The 25,581-nt window shown below is 43.8% G+C and overlaps 1 protein-coding gene across 1 annotated transcript; it reads left to right on the forward strand.

The window, feature by feature from the left end:
* Window positions 1-15,365: 15,365 nt before the first annotated feature.
* Window positions 15,366-15,713, forward strand: LOC147984732 (ethylene-responsive transcription factor ERF071-like). The gene has a single exon (XM_087541233.1). It carries the CDS (start codon window positions 15,366-15,368, stop codon window positions 15,711-15,713), a length of 348 nt encoding a protein of 115 aa, XP_087397359.1.
* The last annotated feature ends 9,868 nt before the right edge of the window (window positions 15,714-25,581 follow it).

The raw sequence follows: 25,581 nt of genomic DNA on the forward strand, positions 1-25,581 counted from the left end.
GGACTGTTGGATTATATGGCTTAAATCGTTTGCATCCGGAGGCCGGACATAAGTCCCTTGAAAATTGGCCTGGAAAGCGTCCTCGAGCTCCTCCCAACTTCCAATTGAGTTTTCGGGGAGGCTTTTCAGCCAGTGCCTAGCTGGCCCTTTAAGCTTGAGGGGCAAATATTTAATGGCATGGAGATCATCTCCATGAGCCATATGGATGTGGAGGATGAAGTCCTCTATCCAGACTCCAGGGTCTGTGGTTCCGTCATACGCTTCTATGTTCACCGGTTTGAATCCCTCTGGGAATTCGTGATCCAACACCTCATCAGTGAAACATAAGGGGTGTGCAGCACCCTGTATTGGGATGCGCCATGGTGTTCGGACAGTTGTAGTATTCGGTGTTGGCTGTGTACCGTAGCGCGCTTCCTAGATCCATAGATAGATCTGGTCGCGCCAGATTTGTGACGCAAGTTCTCACGTAGATCGTGTGTTGACTTATGCGTGACATTGTTAGCCGCTCTATCGCGTTCACATGGTGGTTAATCCGGCTGGTTGGCTGTATCACTTTTTGGCTATATGGGCTCTAAGGCCTCATCGTCGAATTCCGGTAATAGCTTGCGCTTTGGATAGCTATTTGGATGGTAACTTCCACCATACTTTGTTACTTTGTTCCACTTGCTGTTGAGCGTATTTTGTGCGACCTTGAGCCTTTGCTTATGTTTCTTCAGGCTTCTCGCTATGGAAATAAGCCTATTGCGGAGGTTCTCTTGCTCCAAGTGTGTTTCCGGGATGATGGGTGCATCTTCGTCTGGACTGTTTTCTCCCCTAGACGGGGATCGATGAGGCGTATCTTTGGCGTCATCATGTTTGGACGTCGGATCTGTGTGCAGTTGTCGTTTCTTCCCGAGTCACGTGGATTATTATTATCGCTGTTTTTTGCTGTGGCGGGACTTAGAGCGGCGCCGCTGACGTCGGCACTTGGGTTGCCTCTTGGAGGGGTCATCCACCGCTTTCTCATCGCCATTGGCTTCTTTGGGGGTGTCCACCATGTATACGTCATGTGATGAAGTAGCGGTCCAGCGCCCTGTGGGCGGTGGTTTCGGCTCGTCTCCTGCATCATCGTCCATACCGTTGATGTCTTCGGAGTCAAAGTCGAGCATGTCGGTTAAGTCGTCAACAGTGGCTACTAAGTGGGTGGTGGGTGGGCAGCGAATTTCTTCATCGTCCACATCCCATTCTAGCCGGACATAGTTCGGCCAGGGTTCTCCTGACAGGGAGAGAGACCTTAATGAATTTAGCACATCTCCAAAAGGTGAGTGCTGAAAGATATCTGCGGAGGTGAACTCCATGATCGGTGCCCCGTCGGTTTTGCCAGGCACAGATGTAGGCGGCTCGGAGTCCGTGGCCGGGGATAAATCCAGTGGTTCGGCGACACGGCTCTCGTACAGGGTGAAGTCAGCATCCGGCTCTATCGCCACTAAGAGTGCGGCCTCCATGGCGGGGTCCATCCCTCCGCTCTCGGATGGCGCGACTTGCTCCGGATTAAAGGCCGGAGTAACTGCGGATGCAATATCTCGAACACTATCCGACGACAGAGTTACATCTTGCTCGTCGCGACTGCGCGGCGCGTTCGGCATGGGCTCGAATCCGTCGAAGATCAAGTATCCGCGGATATCAGCCGTGTAGTTCAAGTTTCCAAATCTGACCCGATGGCCAGGGGCGTAGCTCTCAATCTGCTCCAGATGGCCAAGCGAATTGGCCCGCAGTGCAAAGCCGCCGAATATGAAGATCTGTCCAGGGAGGAAAGCCTCGCCCTAGACCACATTGCTAGTGATGATCGAAGGAGCCATCAAGCCTTATGGTGACGACACAGTGGAACTCTCAATGAAAGCACCAATGTCGGTGTCAAAACCGGCGGATCTCGGGTAGGGGGTCCCAAACTATGCGTCTAAGGCGGATGGTAACAGCAGGCAGGGGACACGATGTTTACCCAGGTTCGGGCCCTCCTGATGGAGGTAAAACCCTATGTCATGCTTAATTGTTCTTGATGATATGAGTGTTACAAGATTGATCTACCACGAGATCAGAGAGGCTAAACCATAGAAGGTAGCCTATGGTATGATTGTATGTTGTCCTACGGACTAAAACCCTCCAGTTTATATAGACACCGGAGGGGGCTAGGGTTACACAAGGTCGGTTACAAAGGAGGAGATATACATATCCGTATTGCCTAGCTTGCCTTCCACGCCAAGTAGAGTCCCATCCGGACATGGGACGAAGTCTTCAATCTTGTATCTTCATAGTCCAACAGTCTGGCCAAAGGAGATAGTCCGGCTGTCCGAGACCCCCTAATCTAGGACTCCCTCACGGAGGCCGAGAAATATGGTGATAGCGTGACTATGTGAGGTGGGCTTATACGTTGTAGTACGGTGTCGGCATAGGGCTTGTCGTGTTTCCTACTCCTCCGGTCTAAATGTGGACAAGATTTGGTCGAGTTCTTCCTCCTTTTGCCGACACCTAGGACATCGAGCATCCAGGTCGTGTCATGCAAGAAAATGGAGTGGTAGTTGAAGCCACGTGATGTGCATCTTGGGTTAAACTGTAAATAGAATCTTACTACTCCTGAGTAACTCCAAAAGCGGCCACCAAAGATCTTTATTGGATTCACGCGACGGGCTCCGCGCGTGTGCTGGCTGGCTGAGAAGAGAGATAGAGGAGGGCTGAGCACGGACTCTAGGAAATTTGTTCTACGTAACCAGAACCTCGATATAAGCTCGATATAGTGGGGTGCCATGGGCCATAACTAGCATTCACGTCTAGCAGTACGGCACACGCCACCCACACGAGTCCCATCCGACACCAATTTTCTTGGAGTCCATGCTACAGCCATCTCTTCTCCCTCCTGTTTTCTCAGCCATCGCGCGGTGGGAGGGGTGGGGGTTTGCCGATAGTCAGTTTGCTCAACTGCGGTCCCACTCGTAAGTGAAAATGCAACACAGCACGCATTCCCCCTTGAGCGGCGTGACGAACCAACTGTGTGGGGTGCTACGTACGCGAACATGGCAGGCTTTTCCTTTTGAACTTGTAACTTGTAAAATTTGGTTCTTACGATTGGAGTGATCACTCTTGCCCTTGGATAGGGTCCGTAGGTGCGTAGGATTTCGTAGATTGGACTTACGGGGAGCCTTTAGGCTGGTCATAGTGGGGAGTATCATATACTAGTATCATGCATATGATACTAGTGTATGATACTACATTCATAGTGCATAGTAACATAGATTAGTATCATAGGTGGTCTCATTTATTTCCATGCATGACACATAGTAGCATAACATTTATTATGTTATGATATCTACCTATGTTACTATAACCATCTCTCTCTTCTTTAATTGACTGCCACATAAGCATGTTTGTGAGTCCCAAGTGCATGTTACTACTTATGTTACCCCCACTATGGCTAGCCTTATATGAGAAGTGCAGACTGCGTTGCATTCACGTGTGTGTTGGCCATCTACTCCTCGGCCCTCTACTGCACCTGCCTTTGGTTGTATGACAGGTGGGCCAGCTACCTATTGGGCCCACGAGTCATTCACCCAAACGCAGGTGCAGTAAGTCAATGAAGTTGCGTCCCCCTCCATCCCAAAACACTTAGGCACGATACATTAACTCCCTCCTTGTTTCTTATTTCGTGATATATCAACCAATGAGATATGTGGGCCGTGCATGCTTTCAATGACTTGAGACTACCAAACATGACATGCAGTGGTTAGTTCATTGCATGTAATCCAATTAATTAGCAAAAAGAAATTAAGTTCTCTCGCTTTCCCCTTCATCTTGGTTACGGTGCACAACCTAAGAGCATGGTTAATACTTAATAGTATAGCCAGCTGCTGGCTATATGATGTTGCCATGTCATAGTAGAGCCATCACTTGTAGCCACTCATATAATAAGGTTAGCTATAACACTGGCTATAAGAGTACTACTTTTTCTCATCTTCTCTCTCTCTCTCTTTCTCAATATTTATTGTATATCGGCCTAGGAATCCGCATATAGCTAGGCTCTTGCATGAGAGCCCACTAATCTTTTTCACTTGCTCTAAGAGGACTTATACACCTAGACGGAGGGAGTAGTCTCAAGTCATTGGATGCATATGCACCCCACGTCTCATATTGGGTGATATCTTTTTTCGTGGCAAAAAACAGGGAAAGAGGTGGGTAGTTAATGCACTGTGACTAAAAGTTTTGGGATTACTATTTGGTTTTCATAACGTGACTTATGCACTAGTACGGAGGGAGTACAATAGTAGTCTTTGATAGCAATTTTTTGTTGGTAGCTTACAAAGCTGAGCGCTTGGTGAGTACAATAGTAGTCTGATTGATGAGACTTCAAATTTGAGCCATCTACCGGAAGGAATAAAACAATACACCATGTATTTATTTACAGAGGGAGTAGTACATTTTTTGTGACATGCATTACTAGATATTGCTAGTCAAATACTAAATCCAGATGGACGTGGTAGTACTACTAAATCCAGACGATGGTGCTAGTACTAGTAGTAGTACTACCAATGTAGTAGCATTGTACTACCTGTTTGTCAAATTATTACGTGCTGCTCGTCGCAGTGAAGTGACAAGACCCTGCACCGGAGATGACACCCGAGTATAGGCGTCGTGTTCGACATAACACATAAGTCAGCCTCATCGTCTGCAGTCACTATCATCATGGCTGTAGAGCTAGCCTGCTTACAACTAGCCGTGTTCGACATAATTTCCCATGCGTAGATGCCCGTGCATTGCACGAAACACCAAGATTGCGGGTGGACGGCGCCGGAAGCGGCCATCACGCCCGATTTTTCCATGCCTTCTAGATGTGGTGGGAGGAGATAAGGCTGATTGTGAGAGACAAGGAGTTGTTTGTAAATAGGGAACAAGTGTGGGCATCTTTTTGCAAAACTGGAGAAGTTTGGTTTGTATGCGTCAGATCTAGATCCGACGGCTATTGGTGAAAGATGGTAGGCACAACATCATCACCAACTCAGGACCTCTTTGATTTGCAGGATTTTGAAAATGCAGGAATAGGACACGGCAATATTACAAGTTTCAAACTGATATTACAAATGTTAGGAGTAATGCTGCACCTACGAAGAGGGAATCTAGGAAGTTTACGTAAGAACTTCCGTTACTTTAGGTGTATGCAGCATTATCGTACAAACTAAAATCCACCGCCCTGACAAGTCACTAATGGGCAAATAAATTATCGAGTCTCTGGCCGTATATGAGCCCATGAGAGATAGCAGAGAGAGAGAGAGAGAGCTACTCCCTCCGTTCGATAATGTAGTGCCAACATTTTTTTAAGTCAAAATTTTGAAACTTTGACCAAGTTTATAAAGAAATTACTTATATCTCCAATACCAAAGATAAATGATAGTATGAAGAAAGTACATGTTGTGATGAATCTAATGATCGTTCCAGATGTAAATGTTTTTCTCCACATATACCTGGTCAAACTTTTATGAGGTTTAACTTTTTAAAACATCCATATGCTTATGGACGTGAGAGAGTCCCTAACTAGAGAGAGATAGAGAGAGAAAGTGAAACAGAAAGAGTGAGTGAAAAAAGTGTGTGTGCGTGTTTGAAAGAGACATGGACAACACACGATAAAAGTAGAGAAAAGGCGTGTGTGTCTTATGCAAACATATCACACATGCATCTTCGACAACGGAAGCAAGGTGAGGAGATAGTGTGTGGTTGTGTGCAACCAAGAGAGAAAGACCCCTAGCACGTGGCCAAGAGGGGTCTGACAAACAAAGGAGAGAGGTCGAGAGAGATGTACGGAGAAAATGCAGACATGGGGAGGAGAGAGTGTATGTTTGTCATAGAGAGATCCCCTGGAGATCGTGATGAGACTACAAGGGTGGGAGATTGAGTAACAAGATGTGTGCGCAATAGAAGATACCCAGAGAGATATCGAGATAGACGTATGGACGGAAGGAGACAATACGTGTGTTCCAGATGGCTAGTGAGAGATAATCATACTTAGGGGGGAGTGCATGCGCCTATGATGGAGTGAGGGATTATGGTACTTAGGGGTGCGTGTCACATAGAGAGAGAACAAGGGAGCAGAGTGTTGGATGGGTCTATATTTAGCGCGAGCGAGACATGTGTATGTGTGAACCAGGGAGATACAAAGTTTGAGAGAGATAGAGGAGCCCCGATAAGGCTGAGTGGTGCGTCAGATAGCTGAGAGGGGGAAAGAGATATTCCATCCGCTCGATAATGCAGTGCATGTAAATTTTTTAGAAGTCGAACTTTGGAAACTTTGATCAGGTTTACGCAAATGTTATTTATATCTACAATACCAAAGATACATCATACGAAACTACATCTCATGATGAGTCTAATGGTATATGTTTTCCTTTCTAGATGTAAATGTTTTTCTCCACGTACATGGTCCAACTTTGTGATGTTTGACTTTTCAATAAATCTATATGCTATGGACCGAAGAGAGTGCCTAAGTCGAGAGAGATCAAGTGCGTGTGAAGCTGAATGAGTGAGTGTGCAAAAGAGTATGTGTGTGAAAGAGAAAGGGGCAACAAACGATAAATTGGAGAGTGTGTGTGTTTTTTCGTCTCTTATGCAAACATATCACACATGCATCTCCGAGATAGAAAAGCGAGGTGAGGAGATACACGAAGATAGCTAGTGTGTGATTGTTTGCAATGGAGAGAGACACCCCTATAGCACATGTCCAATAGAGGTCTGTCCAACAAGGAACAAAGGTCGAGAGGGACACATGGAGAACATGGATGCATGGGGAGGGAGAGAGGGTGTGTTGTGATATAGAGATCCCCTCGAGATCGTGAGAGGACTATATGGGTGGGAGATCGAGGGAGGTGCGTGCGCGATAGAAAGATGCCCCAAGAGAAATCGAGATAGGCCATGCACATGTTTGTGATGGAGACTAAGATTAGCTAGTAATACACATAAAGGGGGGACTGTGTGTGCCTACATTTGAGTGAGAGACCATCATACTTGGCTAGGCATGAAATTGTGTGTGTGCGTGTGAGATGGAGAGAGAACGAGGGAGAGAGAGATAGAGTTTTAGATGGGTCTATCGAGTGCGAGTGAGATATGCATGTGTATGTGTGACCCAGGTAGATGGAGAGTTTGAGAGAGAGAGGGAAGAGCTCCGAGACGATAGAGTGGTGCGTGAGATATTTACGGGCAACGAGCCAAGGAATTTGTGTGTGTACGATGAGTGCACCCAAGATATTTAGCTTGGACTAGAGAATCATACATAGTGTGCGAGAGAGACCTATAGATGGAGTATATATGCATGCAAACTAGAAAGACCCCCCCCCACACACACACACAAAGAGAGAGAGACGGAGAGAGAGGGATAGGGACCAAAAAGGTTTGTGTGTTGGATGTGTGCGACAGAATTGAAGATTGTCGTCAAGACAGACAGACAGAGAGAGAGAGAGAGCAGGAGTCCGGAAGAGGGGGAGGTCGCGTTTTATGCACCAAAGATAGATATAAACCATGTTTCGATATATACTTGCATTAAAATATTTAAATTGGAGAACATGTTGTCTGCAATCCACACATGAACGGAGATATGCGTATATCAAACAAGTTCATTAATTTGACTTTCAACATGTTCATGGAGTACAATAATACTTTACAACCTGCTACTCGATTGAGGTGTTCAATTTTGGATTAGTTCACTATTTTGACCTGGTGAACAAGCTATTTCATTGGATCGAGATATTTCATTTTGGGTTTGATTCCCATTTTTGATTGGGTCAACTATTTGTCATATAGTAAATCACTAGCAACGAGCATGTAAAAACACATTACTCCCGAGCATCATCTCTCCATCTAAAAAAGAAGTGGAAGCTATTATTTCAAAATTTGATTTGAATCGACTTGGTAAGGTAGACGTGGATGCTTGTTCTCCCAAAATTTGAACGAACCATTAAACACCCTCTGCTCGATGGAATTCGCCCGAGCAAATAAATGGGAGACGCGAAATTACCGGCCTATGTGGGACACGCATCAATTGGCCCATTGTACATTGAGGGTAGGTTCGTAACTTCATCCAAGTGTGCCTTCTCCTCAGCTGAAATGACATGTGCCAAATAATTCATAAACCATGGTCGGCAAAACACCTTCTCCTCGCCCGAAATAGCTCGCGCCCACTGTTTCAAAACACGCTCTCCTCGCCCGAAATCGCTCACGCCCACTATATTTGAAAACACGCCCTCCTCGCCCGAAATCGCTCGCACCCACTATATTTCAAAACACGCACTCCTCGCCCGAAATAACTCGCGCCCACTATTTGGGAGAAGCGAAGTTACTCTACTATCCCAGACCCTCAGTACACAGACCCAAGCCAAGAAGCCTAAAGGCAGGGATAGAACTGTAACCCCCCCCCCACCACCACCACCACCACCACATTTCAGACAAATGTGTCCATAAGACATGGTTGCCCCTCCCAATTCCCCATTCATACCTCGTGGGTGCCAAATCACCTTCTCCCCGAAAGCTCCCTTCTCCCGAGCCGTGAAACCTCAGCCCCTCCCCCATGGCGCCCCCCACCGCACCAAATTCACAGCTGCCCTCCTCTCTAATCCTAGAGATGCTGCCCATTTGCCGTTGTGCACTGGGTCGTGTGCCTCTTACTCCGTGCTGCCGGAGCTGCCTTGACGACGGCCGTGTGAATCGTACCGGAGCCAATTCACCCCCCCCCCCCCCCCCCCGTTGTTCATGGTGCTGGAGCGGCTCCAACTTTGGACCCATCCAGAGCCCCAGCACTGCTTCCCCGTAGCCATCGACCATCGCGACATCTCTGCTTCCCTACTACCAGTAGCCACCGCAACCGCGCCGGCCTAACCGACTAGGCAGCTGGAGCTTCCTACTTCATCGGACCACCAGATAGGTCGCATCCTCATCTCAAACCGCTTTATTTAGGCGTCAGTTGTCTGAATTTTTATTCTGGGCCAATCGATTCCCAATGGGAAGCGACACTCCTCGAGCCGGCGGAGCTCCTAGGCTGTCAGTTGGCTGGTGTCTAACGTAAGGGTGCGGGGGTGCAAGTTCGCCGCAGAAGCAGTGCTTAGATGGCTATCATAGAGTTGCGTGGGTTAAAGGTACTGCCGCAGCCGTATCTGGATGACGGTGAGTCTTTGTGGATTGGCCCGGGGGCGGCGCAACCACGGTAGTGCGGTGGGGCGGGGAGCAGGGTTTTGGTCGGGGCCACGGACGGCGGAGGCAGGCTGCTCTGCCAGTGGTCGCTGGCTCTTGGGGAAGATTCCGAACAGTGTTAGCCGGGAGGCACAAGACATCCATCAAGCCATCCGGCGTAGAGCGGACAGTACCAAAATAAAATAAAATCATGCGACCCCAGTTTAGTCTTCAGTCAACAGACATGTGACCACTCTCGTACCTTGCTGTTGATCTCATAGGGTATTTCTTCAGATCAGAGAGATGTGTCATTCTTAACATAATGTGTTTTCTGCATCTTCATCCACACCGTCTTCCGACTCACCGCAGCTGCTCCAACAAGGGAAGCATACACCAGAAGGGAGCTATAGTCCCCACTCAATAGTTCCCTGCATCAAATGCGCGTGCCTAACATGGACAGCCACAACAACTGCAGGGCCATCAACAAGTCAGCACATGATGCTCACTATTATGGATGGCGGCCAGATAGGTTGTACCATCATCTTACTTGTGTGAAACATTTATGGCTTTGTTATTCATCTAAACATGGAAAATAGATTATCACATTTCATTGTATATTCATGCTGATCTCTTATGTGTCTTGTTTAGGAGTTAACGTTGTTCCATAATTATCATCCATCAGCCAATGCTATCCCACAGGCTGGTGATTATAGTATTATACCACTTCTAGTATAACCTATGTTGTTCCTTAATACTTCTGTGTGCCATCTAGTTAATCTTGAGTACAAACGATACATATTATGTATCTTTCATCGGTGTTCTCCCTTTAGTTTCTGAGACCTGTTGCTGCTAGTTAACCCCAGTCCTACTATTTATCTCGTTTGCTACAGGAACTCATTACATAAATCTAACTATTAGTTGTCCTCCATGCATGTCAGATATAATTGCACACACTGATTTATCCACAAGAACCTCACGGAGCAATGTAATGGCCAACAAACTTGACGTCAATGATACCCAATATGATGGTACATGTAGAGGCAGTTCTTCACAAGACTTGTAGAAAGATGATGAATCCTATTCACCCCATAAGGTCCTTGCTCTAACTTGGCCCTTGATATGGGTACAACATGCATATAATGTCCTGGAGTGCATCTACTCTGTTGCAATGCCTTGTACTTAGCCTGCTAATCATGCATGTAAATATGGCATGTGTTCCTGTTTTTCAGTACCTATTACATTCATGATAACATGTTTTCAAATTCAAGTACTGTCATTCTACTCTATCGCAATGCCATCTGCTTAGTTTGGACATCATGCTTCTCAATATCTTATGCATTGTTATTCATCAGTATGTACTTCATCTGTCTACCATACCATGTTTTTCTTACATTGAAGTGTTGTTCTAGTGGTGTCTTGCAATGCCATCTTAGTTTCCCAATCATACATGCATACGTTTCCTTAGTATTTTTCTATATGTATTCCACTAGCATACAGTTTTACATTCAAGTAGTGTTTTTTACAATGTTGTCTTGTCGTATCGCTAGCTCTTACATCATACTCCCTCCGTCCGGATTACATGTCGCAGAAATGGATAAAACTGGATGTATCTAGAACTGAAATACGCCTAGACCCATCCATTTATTTCCGGATGTTGGGAATACATGTCAATATGTCATGCCTTTCCATTCTTCAGTACCTATTCTATCTCTGTTGTAGCATGTTTGATAATTGAAGCACCATTCTTCTATATAAGGCATGCAAGGGGAAGACGTCTATGTTAGAATCTGAAGGGTTACAAACCAGGTCTTTGCAAAAGATCCAAAAGCCAGGAGATAATAAACCAAATCTAGTTTTCATAGATACTGCTCTAGAACAGAGAACCCCAACTCCCACTGATAATAAGCAGATTATAGTGGCCAAAGAACTAGTCCACTCTAGTCCAGCAAAAATATGTCAACTCCATTCTAAGAAGCGTGTGCGTATCCTCGCATCATGAAATTTTATAGCATTCTGATCATATTTTCTACATTTTTCTTACCCATCTCTCTTTTAGAAAATAAGCTTAAAGGATAGAAGACTTTCTGTACTAGGATCGTATTCGAGGAAAGTATCTTGCCGGAATTCTCTATGCTCCAATGCTAATGTAAGTTCTTGTTGTATATCACTATATTTTTACATCAGCATGTATTTTGTTAATCAGTGTGAATCCAACCTTTATCTGATCAAAATTCAGTTGTAGCAAAATGTTAAAGGCAATAATATTGATTTTTGTAAGGAAAAATGCTTGGTAGTTTTGCATACTGAGCTGCATGAGTGTACTATCTCATATCATGCACATTACTGAATTGTAGTGCTGCTCTGGTTGCCCATTAATTCATTTTGTCAATGTTGCTTTCGTATTACCTTACCTGGCTGATGATAGCTGTGCCATATTGTGTTAATTTGGTGTGGGCTAGTTGCCCAAATGTTCTTGTGTCAATGTTGCTTTCCTATTATCTGACCTGGCCAAGGATAGCAATGCTTGTGTGTTAATTTGGTGCAGGCTGCTGAAGATAAGAAGAAAAACTCTGAAAGCAGCAAGGCAACCCCATTGTTTCTTTCCAATAAATCTAGGCCAGGTAATATGGCAATAACTCATGATTAATCTGTTTTATTCCCCTCCTAATTTATGTTATGATGTAGTGGTCGAGACACTCTCCACTATCAATAATACAAGCCTGCCAAAATTGCCATCTAAATCTGTTCAGTTTCTCTGTCTAGAATGCAACGGAAAAAATGTATGTTTGTGAACCAATAAATGGCTGAAGCAATGATGGAAATGGTGGAGGAATCAGAGGTGCACATTCGTGCGCAACAACAACTGATCAATGTTTTCAGAGATAGTGTAGCAAAGCAGCAAGAACTTGCCCACATGCTTATGGGCGTCATCTGCGCTGAGTTGCAGATTGTGACATCGCAGATCGTTAGGTTTTGTTCATTTATTTGCACTGGCATCAATCTTTGATTGCCCAATGGATGTAGTTTCCTGTAATATATGCTGGATGTGCAACATTTTTCCCTGTATGCCATACCTTTGCTTGATTGGTTTGGGTCATGTGCATAATTGCTCATCGTAATGGGCTCAAATTATCTAATTGGGCCTAAAGACATGTATGAACTTTAGTGGGCCCATTAATTTAATGGGCCATTACCGGGCCGAAAGTTAATGGTCGGCCCTCTTACCTCTCGGGTCGTTAACAGGCTGACATCGAAGCGGGCGACAGGTGGGCCCATTGGATTTCACGGGCCGTTAACAGGCCGTTACTAAGGTTGGGCTACATATGGCCCAACTATATTGTGGGCCTTTAGCAGGCCGAAAGAGACAGCGGGCTCATACTGGACCATGAAGAGCATGGGCTGCTAAGAGGCCGAAAGTCAGGTCGCACAGTAAATGGCCCAACTGTGTTGTGGGCCTTTAGCGGGCCGAAAGAGAAACTGGTCTGGTATTGGACCATGAAGAGCATGGGCCGTTTAAAGGCCAAAACTCAGGTCTGACTACAAATGGCCCAACTCATTTATGGGTCGTCAACAGGCTGAAAGACACACCGGACTGGGAATTGGCCCAACACTTAAATGGCTCGCTAAAAGACCAAAACTAAGGTCCGACTACAAATGTCCCAACTCATTTATGGGTCGTCAATAGGCTGAAAGACACACCGGGCCGGACATTGGCCCAACACTTAAATGGATCGCTAAAAGGCCGAAAGATGTACATCCTGAAAATTGGCCCATCCCTTGAATGGGTCGTTAACAGGCCGAAATCACATCGGGCCAATATTGAGCCCAAATATATATCGGGCTATTAATGGGCTCGAACTGACGATGGGTTGCAATGGTGTAAAATCTTTAACGGGCCGTTGACGGGCCGAATTGGCACATCTTGTATGGGTCGTGGGCTTAAATGGACCTGACACAAGTAGGCCTTATATGGGCCGGCCTGCTAATTTATTACTGGGGCGGCCTTTTTCACCGGAATGGGCCACTGTTGGGCCATGCTACGCGTCGACCTATCATAGGCGCCTCCTGTCCAATGAGTGGATGACATCTGTCCCAACGGTGAGCCAACACATGTTTCCTCCGGCCAATGAGAATTTTACACATGGAAAATCCCCAATTGTCCGGGCAGTTAACGGGTTATCGGATCCGAAACCGGACCCGATAGCTTAACGCGACCTGTTACGGTGGATGCCACGTGTCGATCACCCTTGACAAAAGCACTTCTATTACGTGCCATTTATCGTCTTGGAAGTGGACACTTCTGTGATGATACTTTTGGTAATGTCATGGAACACTTCTACGACAACACAGGTATGACTATCTTGATTCTGTCATAAAATTGTCATGGATGTACATGCATGATAGAGAACGTGACCTACTGTGACAAACACGTATCATCACGGAAGTGTCTTTTTTTGTAAGTGATTACATTTGAAGTCAGTAGCCTAATATATTTATTTCACAATTACAATAAATGATTAATTCACTACAAACTAAGAAAACAAATGTGTACTCCCTCCGTTTTTATTTAAGTACGCGTATTAGCATTGGTCAAAGTCAAGTTTTGTAAACTCTCAGAAAGTTTATAAAAAATATTAACATATACAATAACAAATAAATACCATTAGAATCATTATTGAATGTACTTTCACATCATACATATTTGTTATGGTAAATGTTTATATTTTTCTATAAACTTGGTCAAACTTTAGGAAGTTTGACTTCGTTCAAACCTAATATGCAGAGTTAATAAACTTTAGGTAGTAATTACTAGTACTACTCGCTAGTTTCTTAGCCCAATCACCCAACACGCCACACGGGGAGTTCAGTGTCACAAAATTTTGAGGTCGGCGGGAAAATCTCTCGCGACCCTGATTCGAGTAGTGCGAAGTTACCATCATAGCCTTCAGAACAGGCCTATGGATGACGCTTAGTAGGGGCTGTTTTCATAACTTCAGGTTCACCCTACCCAACCAACCCCACCCTGGCACCCTGAGTAGTACACCTGAATACTCCCCATTTTCTATCCCCACAGCAAAATAGACTTCTCCACGACACCACAGCCTTCATGCTCTTCCCCTTCTACATCTGCGCACTCATCCACTGCGGTGCATCTGCCTCATCGACGACCTCGTACGCCGCACTAGAGATGGTCCACCGTCATCGTCGTACACGGAGCCTCTTCCCCAGCAGCATCTTCCACGGTCTCGAATCTGCTTCCTGAAAGTCGACGCCAAGCGCAAAAGCACCACCGTCGTGGACAATGAACTGACTCCCGTTGCCAACCATGATGCACAGAGGCCGCCGCGGCCATCCTTCTCCTCCTTGATTGGTAATGTTTGTATTGAATCACTTCGCAGTACATGTGCAGTTCCAATTTTGTTCATACCTACCCTTGAAATTTCCAGGTTGCTATTGTTCCCGTAAAAGTAATTGGTTATAGCATCCATTGTCCAACAGAATATCAGCATGTAATTGTGTGTCGCTCCTGTATCGCGCTGTGCTTGGGTAGGTTGTTCGTATGCAACCAGTAGTGTGGCAAATGATGGAAAGTGTTTTAGAACTAGCAAGATTCCCATGCGTTGCATGGAATATCAAGATGCATTTGTATGAGAAGTTTATCTTGTAGGAGAAAAGGATGAACGAGGGAAGGCCTTATTTTCAAATCTAGAGAGGGGTGTGGGTATCTTTCTGCAAAATTGCCATAGTTTCCTTCCTATTCATTGGATATAAATCAGATGACCTATATTGCAGGATGGTAGGCACACCATCATCACCAACTCTATTTTTTTAAGAAAAAGAAGAGTAGAGAGTAGAGAAGTAGAGATAAATATAGAATATAAAATAAATATAACAATAGAGAAGAGAGTAGAGATACATATTAAATATAAAATAAATATAACAGTAGAGAAGAGAGTAGAGAAAGCAGGGACGTCCGGAAACGATTGCTCGCACGGGAAAAAGCGGCCGGGCTCGCGCTAGTTTTGGCGCACAGCGTCCGGCGCGCTTTATAAATTCCAACGCCCTCTCACCGCTCTGTGCCTTGCCACTGCTCTCTCCCCGCTCTGTGCCTCGCCACCGCTCTCTCCCTGCTATGTGCCTCGCCACAGCTCTCTCCCTGCTCTTTCTCGCCTCGCCACCGCCGTGCCACCATGCCGCCGCTTCGCTGGGAAACTTGGGGATACTGCGGCGTCCGCGCGCGCCCCTCCAGTGGCTTTTCCGCTGAGATCCGGTTCCGCGGGATGCGCCTCGGCCTCGGCAATTTCGACACCGCCAACGAGGCCGCCCACGCATACAACACGGCGGCGTGGCGCTTCCGGTGGCCTCATAGAACATTGAACTTCCCCAACGTGCCGATGCGGGAGCAGGCACAGGAGCTCAGGCCTCTGCTGCGGCTTATCACCGACGAGGATCATCGCGACAACCAGAGGCGGGAGCACCATCTCGGCATCACCGAGATGGACGATGAAGCCATGGCGCTGTGGCGTGCTACGTCTTGAGCTTGCGTTGGTTTTCCCTGAAGAGGAAGGGATGATGTAGCAGAGTAGCGTAAGTATTTCCCTCAGTTTTTGAGAACCAAGGTATCAATCCAGTATGAGCCCACGCTCAAGTCCCTCGTACATGCACAAAATGATAGCTACTCGCAACCAACGCGATTAGGGGTTGTCAAGCCCTTCACCGTCACTTACGAGAGTGAGATCTGATAGATATAATATTTTTGGTATTTTTGGTATTATGATGCAAAGTAAAAAGTAAAGGCAAAGTAAAAAGCAAAACAAGATTAAAGTGATATAGATAGATATGATGAGATTAGACCCGGGGGCCATAGGTTTCACTAGTGGCTTCTCTCAAGAGCATAAGTATTCTACGGTGGGTAAACAAATTACTGTTGAGCAATTGACAGAATTGAGCATAGTTATGAGAATATCTAGGCATGATCATGTATATAGGCATCACGTTCGTGACAAGTAGATAGAAATGATTCTGCATCTACTACTATTACTCCACTCATCGACCGCTATCCAGCATGCATCTAGAGTATTAAGTTAAAAACAGAGTAACGCCTTAAGCAAGATGACATGATGTAGAGAGATAAATTCATGCAATATGAAATAAACCCCATCTTCTTATCCTCGATGGCAATGATACAATACGTGCCTTGCTGCCCCTTCTGTCACTTGGTAAGGACACCGCAAGATTGTACACAAAGCTAAGCACTTCTCCCATGGCAAGAACTACCAATCTAGTTGGCCAAACCAAACGGATAATTCGAAGAGACTTGCAAAGATAACCAATCATACATAAAATAATTCAGAGAAGATTCTAATATTATTCATAGATAGACTTGATCATAAACCCACAATTCAACGGTCTCAACAAACACACCGCAAAAAGAAGATTACATCGAATAGATCTCCACAACAGAGGGGGAGAACTTTGTATTGAGATTCAAAGAGAGAGAAAAAGCCATCTAGCTACTAACTATGGACCCGAAGGTCTGAGGTAAACTACTCACACTTCAACGGAGGGGCTAGGATGATGTAGAAGCCCTCCGTGATGACGGCCCTCTTCCGGCGGAGCTCCGGAACAGGCCCCAAGATGGGATCTCGTGGATACAGAAAGTTGCGGCGGTGGAATTAGGTTTTTGGCTCCTGTTCTGATCGTTTGGGGGTACGTGTGTATATATAGGAGGAAGAAGTACGCTGGAGGAGCAACGAGGGGCCCATGAGGCAGGGGGGCGCGCCCCCCACCCTCGTGACCGCCTCTTTTGTTCCTTGGAGCAGGGTCCAAGTCTCCTGGATCACGTTTGGTGAGAAAATCACGTTCCCAAAGATCTTATTCCGTTTGGACTCCGTTTGATATTCCGTTTATCCGAAACACTGAAATAGGCAAAAATCAGCAATTCTGGGCAGGGCCTCCGGTTAATAGGTTAGTCCCAAAAATAATATAAAAGTGGAAAATAAAGCCCAATATAGTCCAAAACAGTAGATAATATAGCATCGAGCAATAAAAAATTATAGATACGTTGGAGACGTATCAGGCATCCCCAAGCTTAATTCCTGCTCGTCCTCGAGTAGGTAAATGATAAAAAGAGAATTTTTGATGTGGAGTGCTACTTGGCATAATTTCAATGCAAATCTTCTTAATTGTGGTATGAATATTCAGATTAGAAAGATGCAAGAAAAAAGTTTATATTGACATAAAAATAATAATACTTCAAGCATACTAACAAAGCAATTATGTCTTCTCAAAATAACATGGCCAAAGAAAGTTATCCCTACAAAATCATATAGTCTGGCTATGCTCCATCTTCACCACACAAAGTATTTAAATCATGCACAACCCCGATGACAAGCCAAGCAATTGTTTCATACTCTAACTTTTTCAAAACTTTTTCAATCTTCACGCAATACATGAGCGTGAGCCATGTATATAGCACTATAGGTGGAATAGAATGGTGGTTGTGGAGAAGACAAAAAGGAGGGGAAGATAGTCTCACATCAACTAGGCGTATCAACAGGCTATGGAGATACCCATCAATAGATATCAATGTGAGTGAGTAGGGATTGGCATGCAACGGATGCACTAGAGCTATAAATGTATGAAAGCTCAACAAAAGAAACTAGTGGGTATGCATCCAACTTGCTTGCTCACGAAGACCTAGGGCAATTTGAGGAAGCCCATTATTGGAATATACAAGCCAAGTTCTATAATGTAAAATTCCCACTAGTATATGAAAGTGACAACATATGAGACTCTCTATATGAAGGACATGGTGCTACTTTGAAGCACAATATATGAGACTCGCTATATGAAGGACATGGGGCTACTTTGAAGCACAAGTGTGGAAAAAGGATAGTAGCATTGCCCCTTTTTATTTATTTTCTTTTTTTGGGCCTTCTTTTTTTCTTTGGCCTTTCTCTTTTTTTATTGGGACAATGCTCTATTGAATGATGATCATCACACTTCTATTTATTTACAACTCGATTCAAAAACAAAGTATGACTCTATATGGATGCCTCCGGTGGTGTACCGGGATATGCAATGAATCAAGAGTGACAAGTATGAAGAAATTATGAACAGTGGCTTTGCCACAAATACTTGTGTCAACTACATGATCATCCTAAGCAATATGACAATGATGAACTAGATGGTGAAAAGTTGCATGGCAATATATGTCGGAATGGCTATGGAAATGCCATAATAGGTAGGTATGGTGGCTGTTTTGAGGAAGGTATATGGTAGGTGTATGATACCGGCGAAAAGTGCGCGGTATTAGAGAGGCTAGAAAAGGTGGAAGGGTGAGAGTGCGTATAATCCATGGACTCAACATTAGTCATAAAGAACTCATATACTTATTGCAAAAATCTAGAAGTTATCAAAGCAAAGTATTACGCGCATGCTCCTAAGGGGATAGATTGGTAGGAAAAGACCATCGCTCGTCCCCGACCGCCACTCATAAGGAAGCCAATCAATAAACAAATCATGCCCCGACTTCGTTACATAACGGTTCACCATACGTGCATGCTACGGGAATCACAAACTCTAACACAAGTATTCTTTAAATTCACAACTACTCAACTAGCATGACTTTAATATTATCACCTCCATATCTCAAAACAATTATCATGCTTCAATCTTTTCTTAGTATTCAACACACTCAAAAGAAAGTTTCACAAATCTTGAATACCAAGCATATTATTATTAAGCAAATTACCATGCTATTTAAGAGACTCTCAAAATAATTTAAGTGAAGCATGAGAGATCAATAGTTTCTTTAAAAGAAATCCACCACCGTGCTCTAAAAGATCTAAGTGAAGCACATAGAGAAAAATTATCTAGCTCAAAAGATATAAGTGAAGTACATAGAGCAAAACTACTTAGCTCAAAAGATATAAGTGAAGCACATAGAGCAAAACTACTTAGCTCAAAAGATATAAGTGAAGCACATAAAGTATTCTATCAAATTTTAATTCATCTATGGCTATCTCAAAAGGTGTGTACAGCAAGGATGATTGTGGCATACTAAGACACAAAGACACAAATAATACAAGACGCTCCAAGCAAAACACATATCATGTTGGTGAATAAAAATATAGCTCCAAGTAAATTACCGATGGAAGTGGACGAAAGAGGGGATGCCTTCCGGGGCATCCCCAAGATTTGACTTTTTGGTGTCCTTGGATTGTCTTTGGGGTGCCATGGGAATCCCCAAGCTTAGGATCTTTCCACTCCTTGTTCCATGATCCATCAAAAGAATTCACCCAAAACTTGAAAACTTCACAACACAAAACTCAAAATAGAAAACTCGTGAGCTCCGTTAGCGAAAGAAAACAAAAGACCACTTCAAGGTACTGTAATTAACTCATTATTTATTTATATTGGTGTTAAACCTACTTTATTCCAACTTCTCTATGGATTATAAACTATTTTACTAGCCATAGATTCATCAAAATAAGCAAACAACACACGAAAATCAGAATCTGTCAAAAACAGAACAGTCTGTAGTAATCTGTAGCTAGCGCAAGATCTGGAACCCCAAAAATTCTAAAATAAATTTCTGGACGTGAGGAATTTATCTGTTAATCATCTTCAAAAATAATTAACTAAATAGCACTCTTCAAATAAAAATGAAAGCAGTTCTCGTGAGCGCTAAAGTTTCTGTTTTTTACAGCAAGTTCAACAAGACTTTCCCCAAGTCTTCCCAACGGTTCTACTTGGCACAAACACTAATTAAACACAAAAAACACAACCAAAACAGAGGCTAAATAACTTATTTATTACTAAGCAGGAGCAAAAAGCAAGGAATAAAAATAAAATTGGTTTGCCTCCCAACAAGCGCTATCGTTTAACGCCCCTAGCTAGGCATAAAAGCGAGGATAGATCTAGGTATTGCCATCTTTGGTAGGAAATCCATAAGTGGCTCGCATGATAGTTTAATATGGTAATTTTATTTTATTTCTTGGAAAGTGTTCCATGCCCTTTTTTAATGGAAAATTAAATCTAATATTCCCTTCCTTCATATCAATAATCGCACCAACCGTTCTAAGGAAAGGTCTACCTAGAATAATAGGGCAAGAAGGATTGCAATCTATATCAAGAACAATGAAATCTACGGGCACATAATTCCTATTTGAAACAATAAGAACATAATTAATCCTTCCCATAGGTTTCTTAATAGTGGAATCCGCAAGATGCAAGTTTAGAGAGCAATCATCAAAATTACGGAAATCTAGTAAATCACACAAAGTCTTGGGAATAGTAGAGACACTAGCACCCAAATCACACAAAGCATAAAACTCATGAACTTTAATTTTAATTTTAATAGTTGGTTCCCACTCATCGTAGAGTTTCCTAGGGATAGAAACTTTCAACTCAAGTTTTTCTTCATAAGATTGCATCAAGGCATCAACAATATGTTCGGTGAAGGCTTTATTTTGACTATAAGCATGTGGAGAATTTAGCACGGATTGCAACAAGGAAATACAATCAATTAAAGAGCAACTTTCACAATTAAATTCCTTGAAATCCAATATAGTGGGTTTAGCAACATCTAGATTTTTATTTCTTTCAATCCCACTTTCATCAATTTCATCATTAAGATCTAAACACTCCGAATTTTTAGAACGCCTTCTAGGTAAAGGAAGATCATATTCAGTTTCATCAAGATTAACATTGCAAAATAAAGATTTAATAGGAGACACATCAATAACTTTTAGATCTTCATCTTGATTTACATAGGTATTGGAAGAACATGCTTTAATAAAGGCATCTTTGGAAGCACGCATCCTAGCGGTTCTTTCCTTGCACTCATCAATGGAAATTCTCATGGCTTTGAGATACTCATTGATATCATGCTTAGGAGGAATAGATCTAAGCTTTAAAGAATCAACCTCAAGAGAAATTCTATCAATGTTTCTAGCCAAATCATCAACTTTAAGAAATTTCTCCTCAAGCAAAGCATTAAAATTCTTTTGTGAATTCATAAACTCTTTAACACTATTCTCAAATTCGGAGGGCATCTTATTATAATTTCCATAAGAGTTGTTGTAGGAATTACCATAATTATTAGAAGGATTACTAGGATATGGCCTAGGATTAAAATTCCCTCTATAAGCGTTGTTACCAAAATTATTCCTACCAACAAAATTCACATCCATAGATTCATTGTTATTCTCAATCAAAGTAGACAAAGGCATATCATTAGGATCAGAAGAAACACTCTTAGTAGAAAATAATTTCATAAGTTCATCCATCTTTCCACTCAACACATTAATTTCTTCTATCGCAAGCACTTTTTTATTAGAAGATCTTTCAGTATGCCATTGAGAATAATTAACCATAATATTATCTAGGAGTTTAGTAGCATCTCCTAAAGTGATTTCCATAAAAGTGCCTCCCGTGGCCGAATCTAAAAGATTTCTAGAAGCAAAATTCAATCCGGCATAAAAAAATTGTATAATCATCCACAAATTCAAACCATGAGTAGGGCAATTATGTATCATTAATTTCATTCTCTCCCAAGCTTGTGCAACATGTTCATGATCAAGTTGTTTAAAGTTCATAATATCGTTTCTAAGAGAGATGATCTTAGCGGGAGGAAAATACTTAGAGATAAAAGCATCTTTGCACTTGTTCCATGAATCAATACTATTCTTAGGCAAAGACGAAAATCAAGCTTTAGCACGATCTCTAAGCGAAAAAGGAAATAGCTTCAATTTAACGACATCATTATTGACATCTTTTTTCTTTTGCATATCACATAGATCAACGAAGCTATTCAGATGAGTAGCGGCATCTTCACTAGGAAGGCCCGCAAATTGATCTTTCATAACAAGATTCAACAAAGCAGCATTAATTTCACAAGATTCAGCATCGGTAAGAGGAGTAATTGGAGTTCTAAGGAAATCATTATTATTGGTATTGGTGAAGTCACACAATTTAGTAGTATCTTGAGCCATCACGACAAACAAGCAATCTAACACACGAGCAAACAAAAAGCAAGCGGGCAAAAAGAGGAAAATAGAGAGGGAGGATAGGGAGAGAGAGAGGGCGAATAAAACGGCAAGGGTGAATTGGGGGGAGAGGAAAACGAGAGGCAAATGGCAAATAATGTAATGCGAGAGATAGGGATTGTGATGGGTACTTGGTATGTTGACTTTTTGCGTAGATTCCCCGGCAACGGTGCCAGAAATCCTTCTTGCTACGTCTTGAGCTTGCGTTGGTTTTCCCCGAAGAGGAAGGGATGATGCAGCAGAGTAGCGTAAGTATTTCCCTCAGTTTTTGAGAACCAAGGTATCAATCCAGTAGGAGCCCACGCTCAAGTCCCTCGTACCTGTACAAAGCGATAGCTACTCGCAACCAACGCGATTAGGGGTTGTCAAGCCCTTCATGGTCACTTATGAGAGTGAGATCTGATAGATATAATATTTTTGGTATTTTTGGTATAAAGATGCAAAGTAAAAAGTAAAGGCAAAGTAAAAAATCAAAACAAGATTAAAGTGATAGAGATTGATATGATAAGAATAGACCCGGGGGCCATAGGTTTCACTAGTGGCTTCTCTCAAGAGCATAAGTATTTTACGGTGGGTGAACAAATTACTATTGAGCAATTGACAGAATTGAGCATAGTTATGAGAATATCTAGGCATGATCATGTATATAGGCATCACGTCCGTGACAAGTAGATCGAAACGATTCTGCATCTACTACTATTACTCCACTCATCGACCGCTATCTAGCATGCATCTAGAGTATTAAGTTAAAAACAGAGTAACGCCTTAAGCAAGATGACATGATGTAGAGAGATAAATTTATGCAATATGAAATAAACCCCATCTTGTTATCCTTGATGGGAACGATACAATACGTGCCTTGCTGCCCCTCCTGTCACTGGGTAAGGACACCACAAGATCGAACCCAAAGCTAAGCACTTCTCCCATGGCAAGAACTACCAATCTAGTTAGCCAAACCAAACGGATAATTCGAAGAGACTTGCAAAGATAACCAATCATACATAAAAGAATTCAGAGAAGATTCAAATATTATTCATAGATAGAGTTGATCATAAACCCACAATTCATCGGCTCAACAAACACACCGCAAAAAGAAGATTACATCGAATAGATCTCCACAAGAGAGGGGGAGAACTTTGTATTGAGATTTAAGAGAGAGAGAAGAATCCATATAGCTACTAACTATGGACCCGAAGGTCTGAGGTAAACTACTCACACTTCATCGGAGGGGCTAGGATGATGTAGAAGCCCTCCGTGATGACGGCCCTCTTCCGGCGGAGCTCCGGAACAGGCCCCAAGATGGGATCTCGTGGATACAGAAAGTTGCGGCGGTGGAATTAGGTTTTTCGCTCATGTTCTGATCATTTGGCGGTACGTGTGTATATATAGGAGGAAGAAGTACGCCGGAGGAGCAACGAGGGGCCCATGAGGAAGGGGGCGCACCCTAGGGGGGCGCGCCCCCACCCTCGTGACCGCCTCTTTTGTTCCTTGGAGCAGGGTCCAAGTCTCCTGGATCACGTTCGGTGAGAAAATGACGTTCCCGAAGATTTTATTCCGTTTGGACTCCGTTTGATATTCCGTTTATCCGAAACACTAAAATAGGCAAAAAAACAGCAATTCTGGGCTGGGCCTCCAGTTAATAGGTTAGTCCCAAAATTAATAAAAGTGGAAAATAAAGCCCAATATAGTCCAAAACAGTAGATAATATAGCATGGAGCAATCAAAAATTATAGATACGTTGGAGACGTATCATGGCGCCAACGCTTCCCGCATGACATCATCAACGAGCGCGAGTGAGGAGTCCTGGATTACGGGGTCCTCGGGTGTCCAGGCTATGCAACATGAGTTGAACTAATGGGCCGTGAAGATACAAGATAGAATACTTTACCCCGTGTCTAGATGGGACTCTCCTTTGCGTGGAAGGCAAGCTTGGCGTGCGGATATGAATATTCCTTTCTCTGTAAACTGACTCTATACAACCCTAGCCCCCTCCAGAGTCTATATAAACCAGAGGGTCTAGTTCGAGAGGCAATCATAATCATATAGGCTAGACATCCAGGGTTTAGCCATCACGATCTCGTGGTAGATCAACTCTTGTAACCCCTATACTCATCAAAGTCAATCAAGCAGGACATAGGGTATTACCTCCATCAAGAGGGCTCGAACCTGGGTAAACATCGTGTCCCCAGTCTCCTAATACCATCGATCCTTAGACGCACACTTCGGGACCACCTACCCAAGATCTGCCGGTTTTGACACCGACATTGGTGCTTTCATTGAGAGTTCCTCTATAGCGTCAACTGAAGGACCGATGGCTCGCCTTGTCATCAATGATTGTATCACTTCCGAAGGAGCCCTAATTCTAGGGCAAACCCTCTGGCTCGGCGACTTCACTGTGGGTGCCCGTCCGGCCATTAAGCCAAAGGCAACCCCCCAAGTCACCGAAAATCCCCTTTGTATCAGCCCCGAATATTCCGACAAGACGGACCCGGAAGATCTATCGTCTTTGAATGAACTGCTAGATCGCATCGCCGCCCTAGGAGTCTCAACTGACTATGATCAGATTGGGCTTAAACCTGATCAGAGAGAAATTAAATCTCTACCGGTCACCCATTAGGTAGCGGTTGTGGAGGAACAGGCTGACAATAACTCCTCTCCTGCATTGAGAACCAACTATGTTCGTATTTCCGAACCCGGAGAACCGGATACCCACCCTCGAGAGGACAGTCCATGTCCTCCAAACAGAAAATCGGGCGTTAAGCCTGAGAATTCCCAGACACTCCGGATCCTGGGCTGGTAACCTCGGAAATTCTTCAAGCTCCGGCCTACTTGGTGGGTTAAGGTGCGAATTTGAGCCCGCCCACCCCCCACAAGCAATATTCTCCAATAAACTCCGGCTCTTCGGACATATGCGACCTAATGTATGTGCGTTAGCAGCCTCGGGAAACAGTCCATCAGTTTTGGGCTAGATTCCTCCTTGGTAAAAACAAGATAAAGGACTGCCACGACGATGACGCAATTGCAGTATTCCGCAACAACTGTACGGATGAGGGAATCCTTAATTCCCTCAATCGTCATCATGTCCTGCACTTCGCAGATTTGGCATGCATAGTACAAAAGTACTGCGCAATGGAAAGCGCCTGGAAAACTCAGACAGCCTGCTGGGAACCGCGGGCCTTTAAGCCATCTCCAGGACGAGCAAAAACGGTGCACCCTCACAGGGCACCTAATCATCATCTCGTGGACAAGAAATTCAAGCCCTTTACGAGACACAGAACAATCTTTGAAGAATGGCTCGACGGGCCCTGCCAAATACATACGACGCCGAATACCGAACCAACGTTCTGCCTAT

Source organism: Triticum urartu, chromosome 2A (assembly GCF_056163025.1).
Source record: "Triticum urartu cultivar PI428250 chromosome 2A, HENAU_Tu73, whole genome shotgun sequence".
NCBI lineage: Eukaryota > Viridiplantae > Streptophyta > Magnoliopsida > Poales > Poaceae > Triticum > Triticum urartu.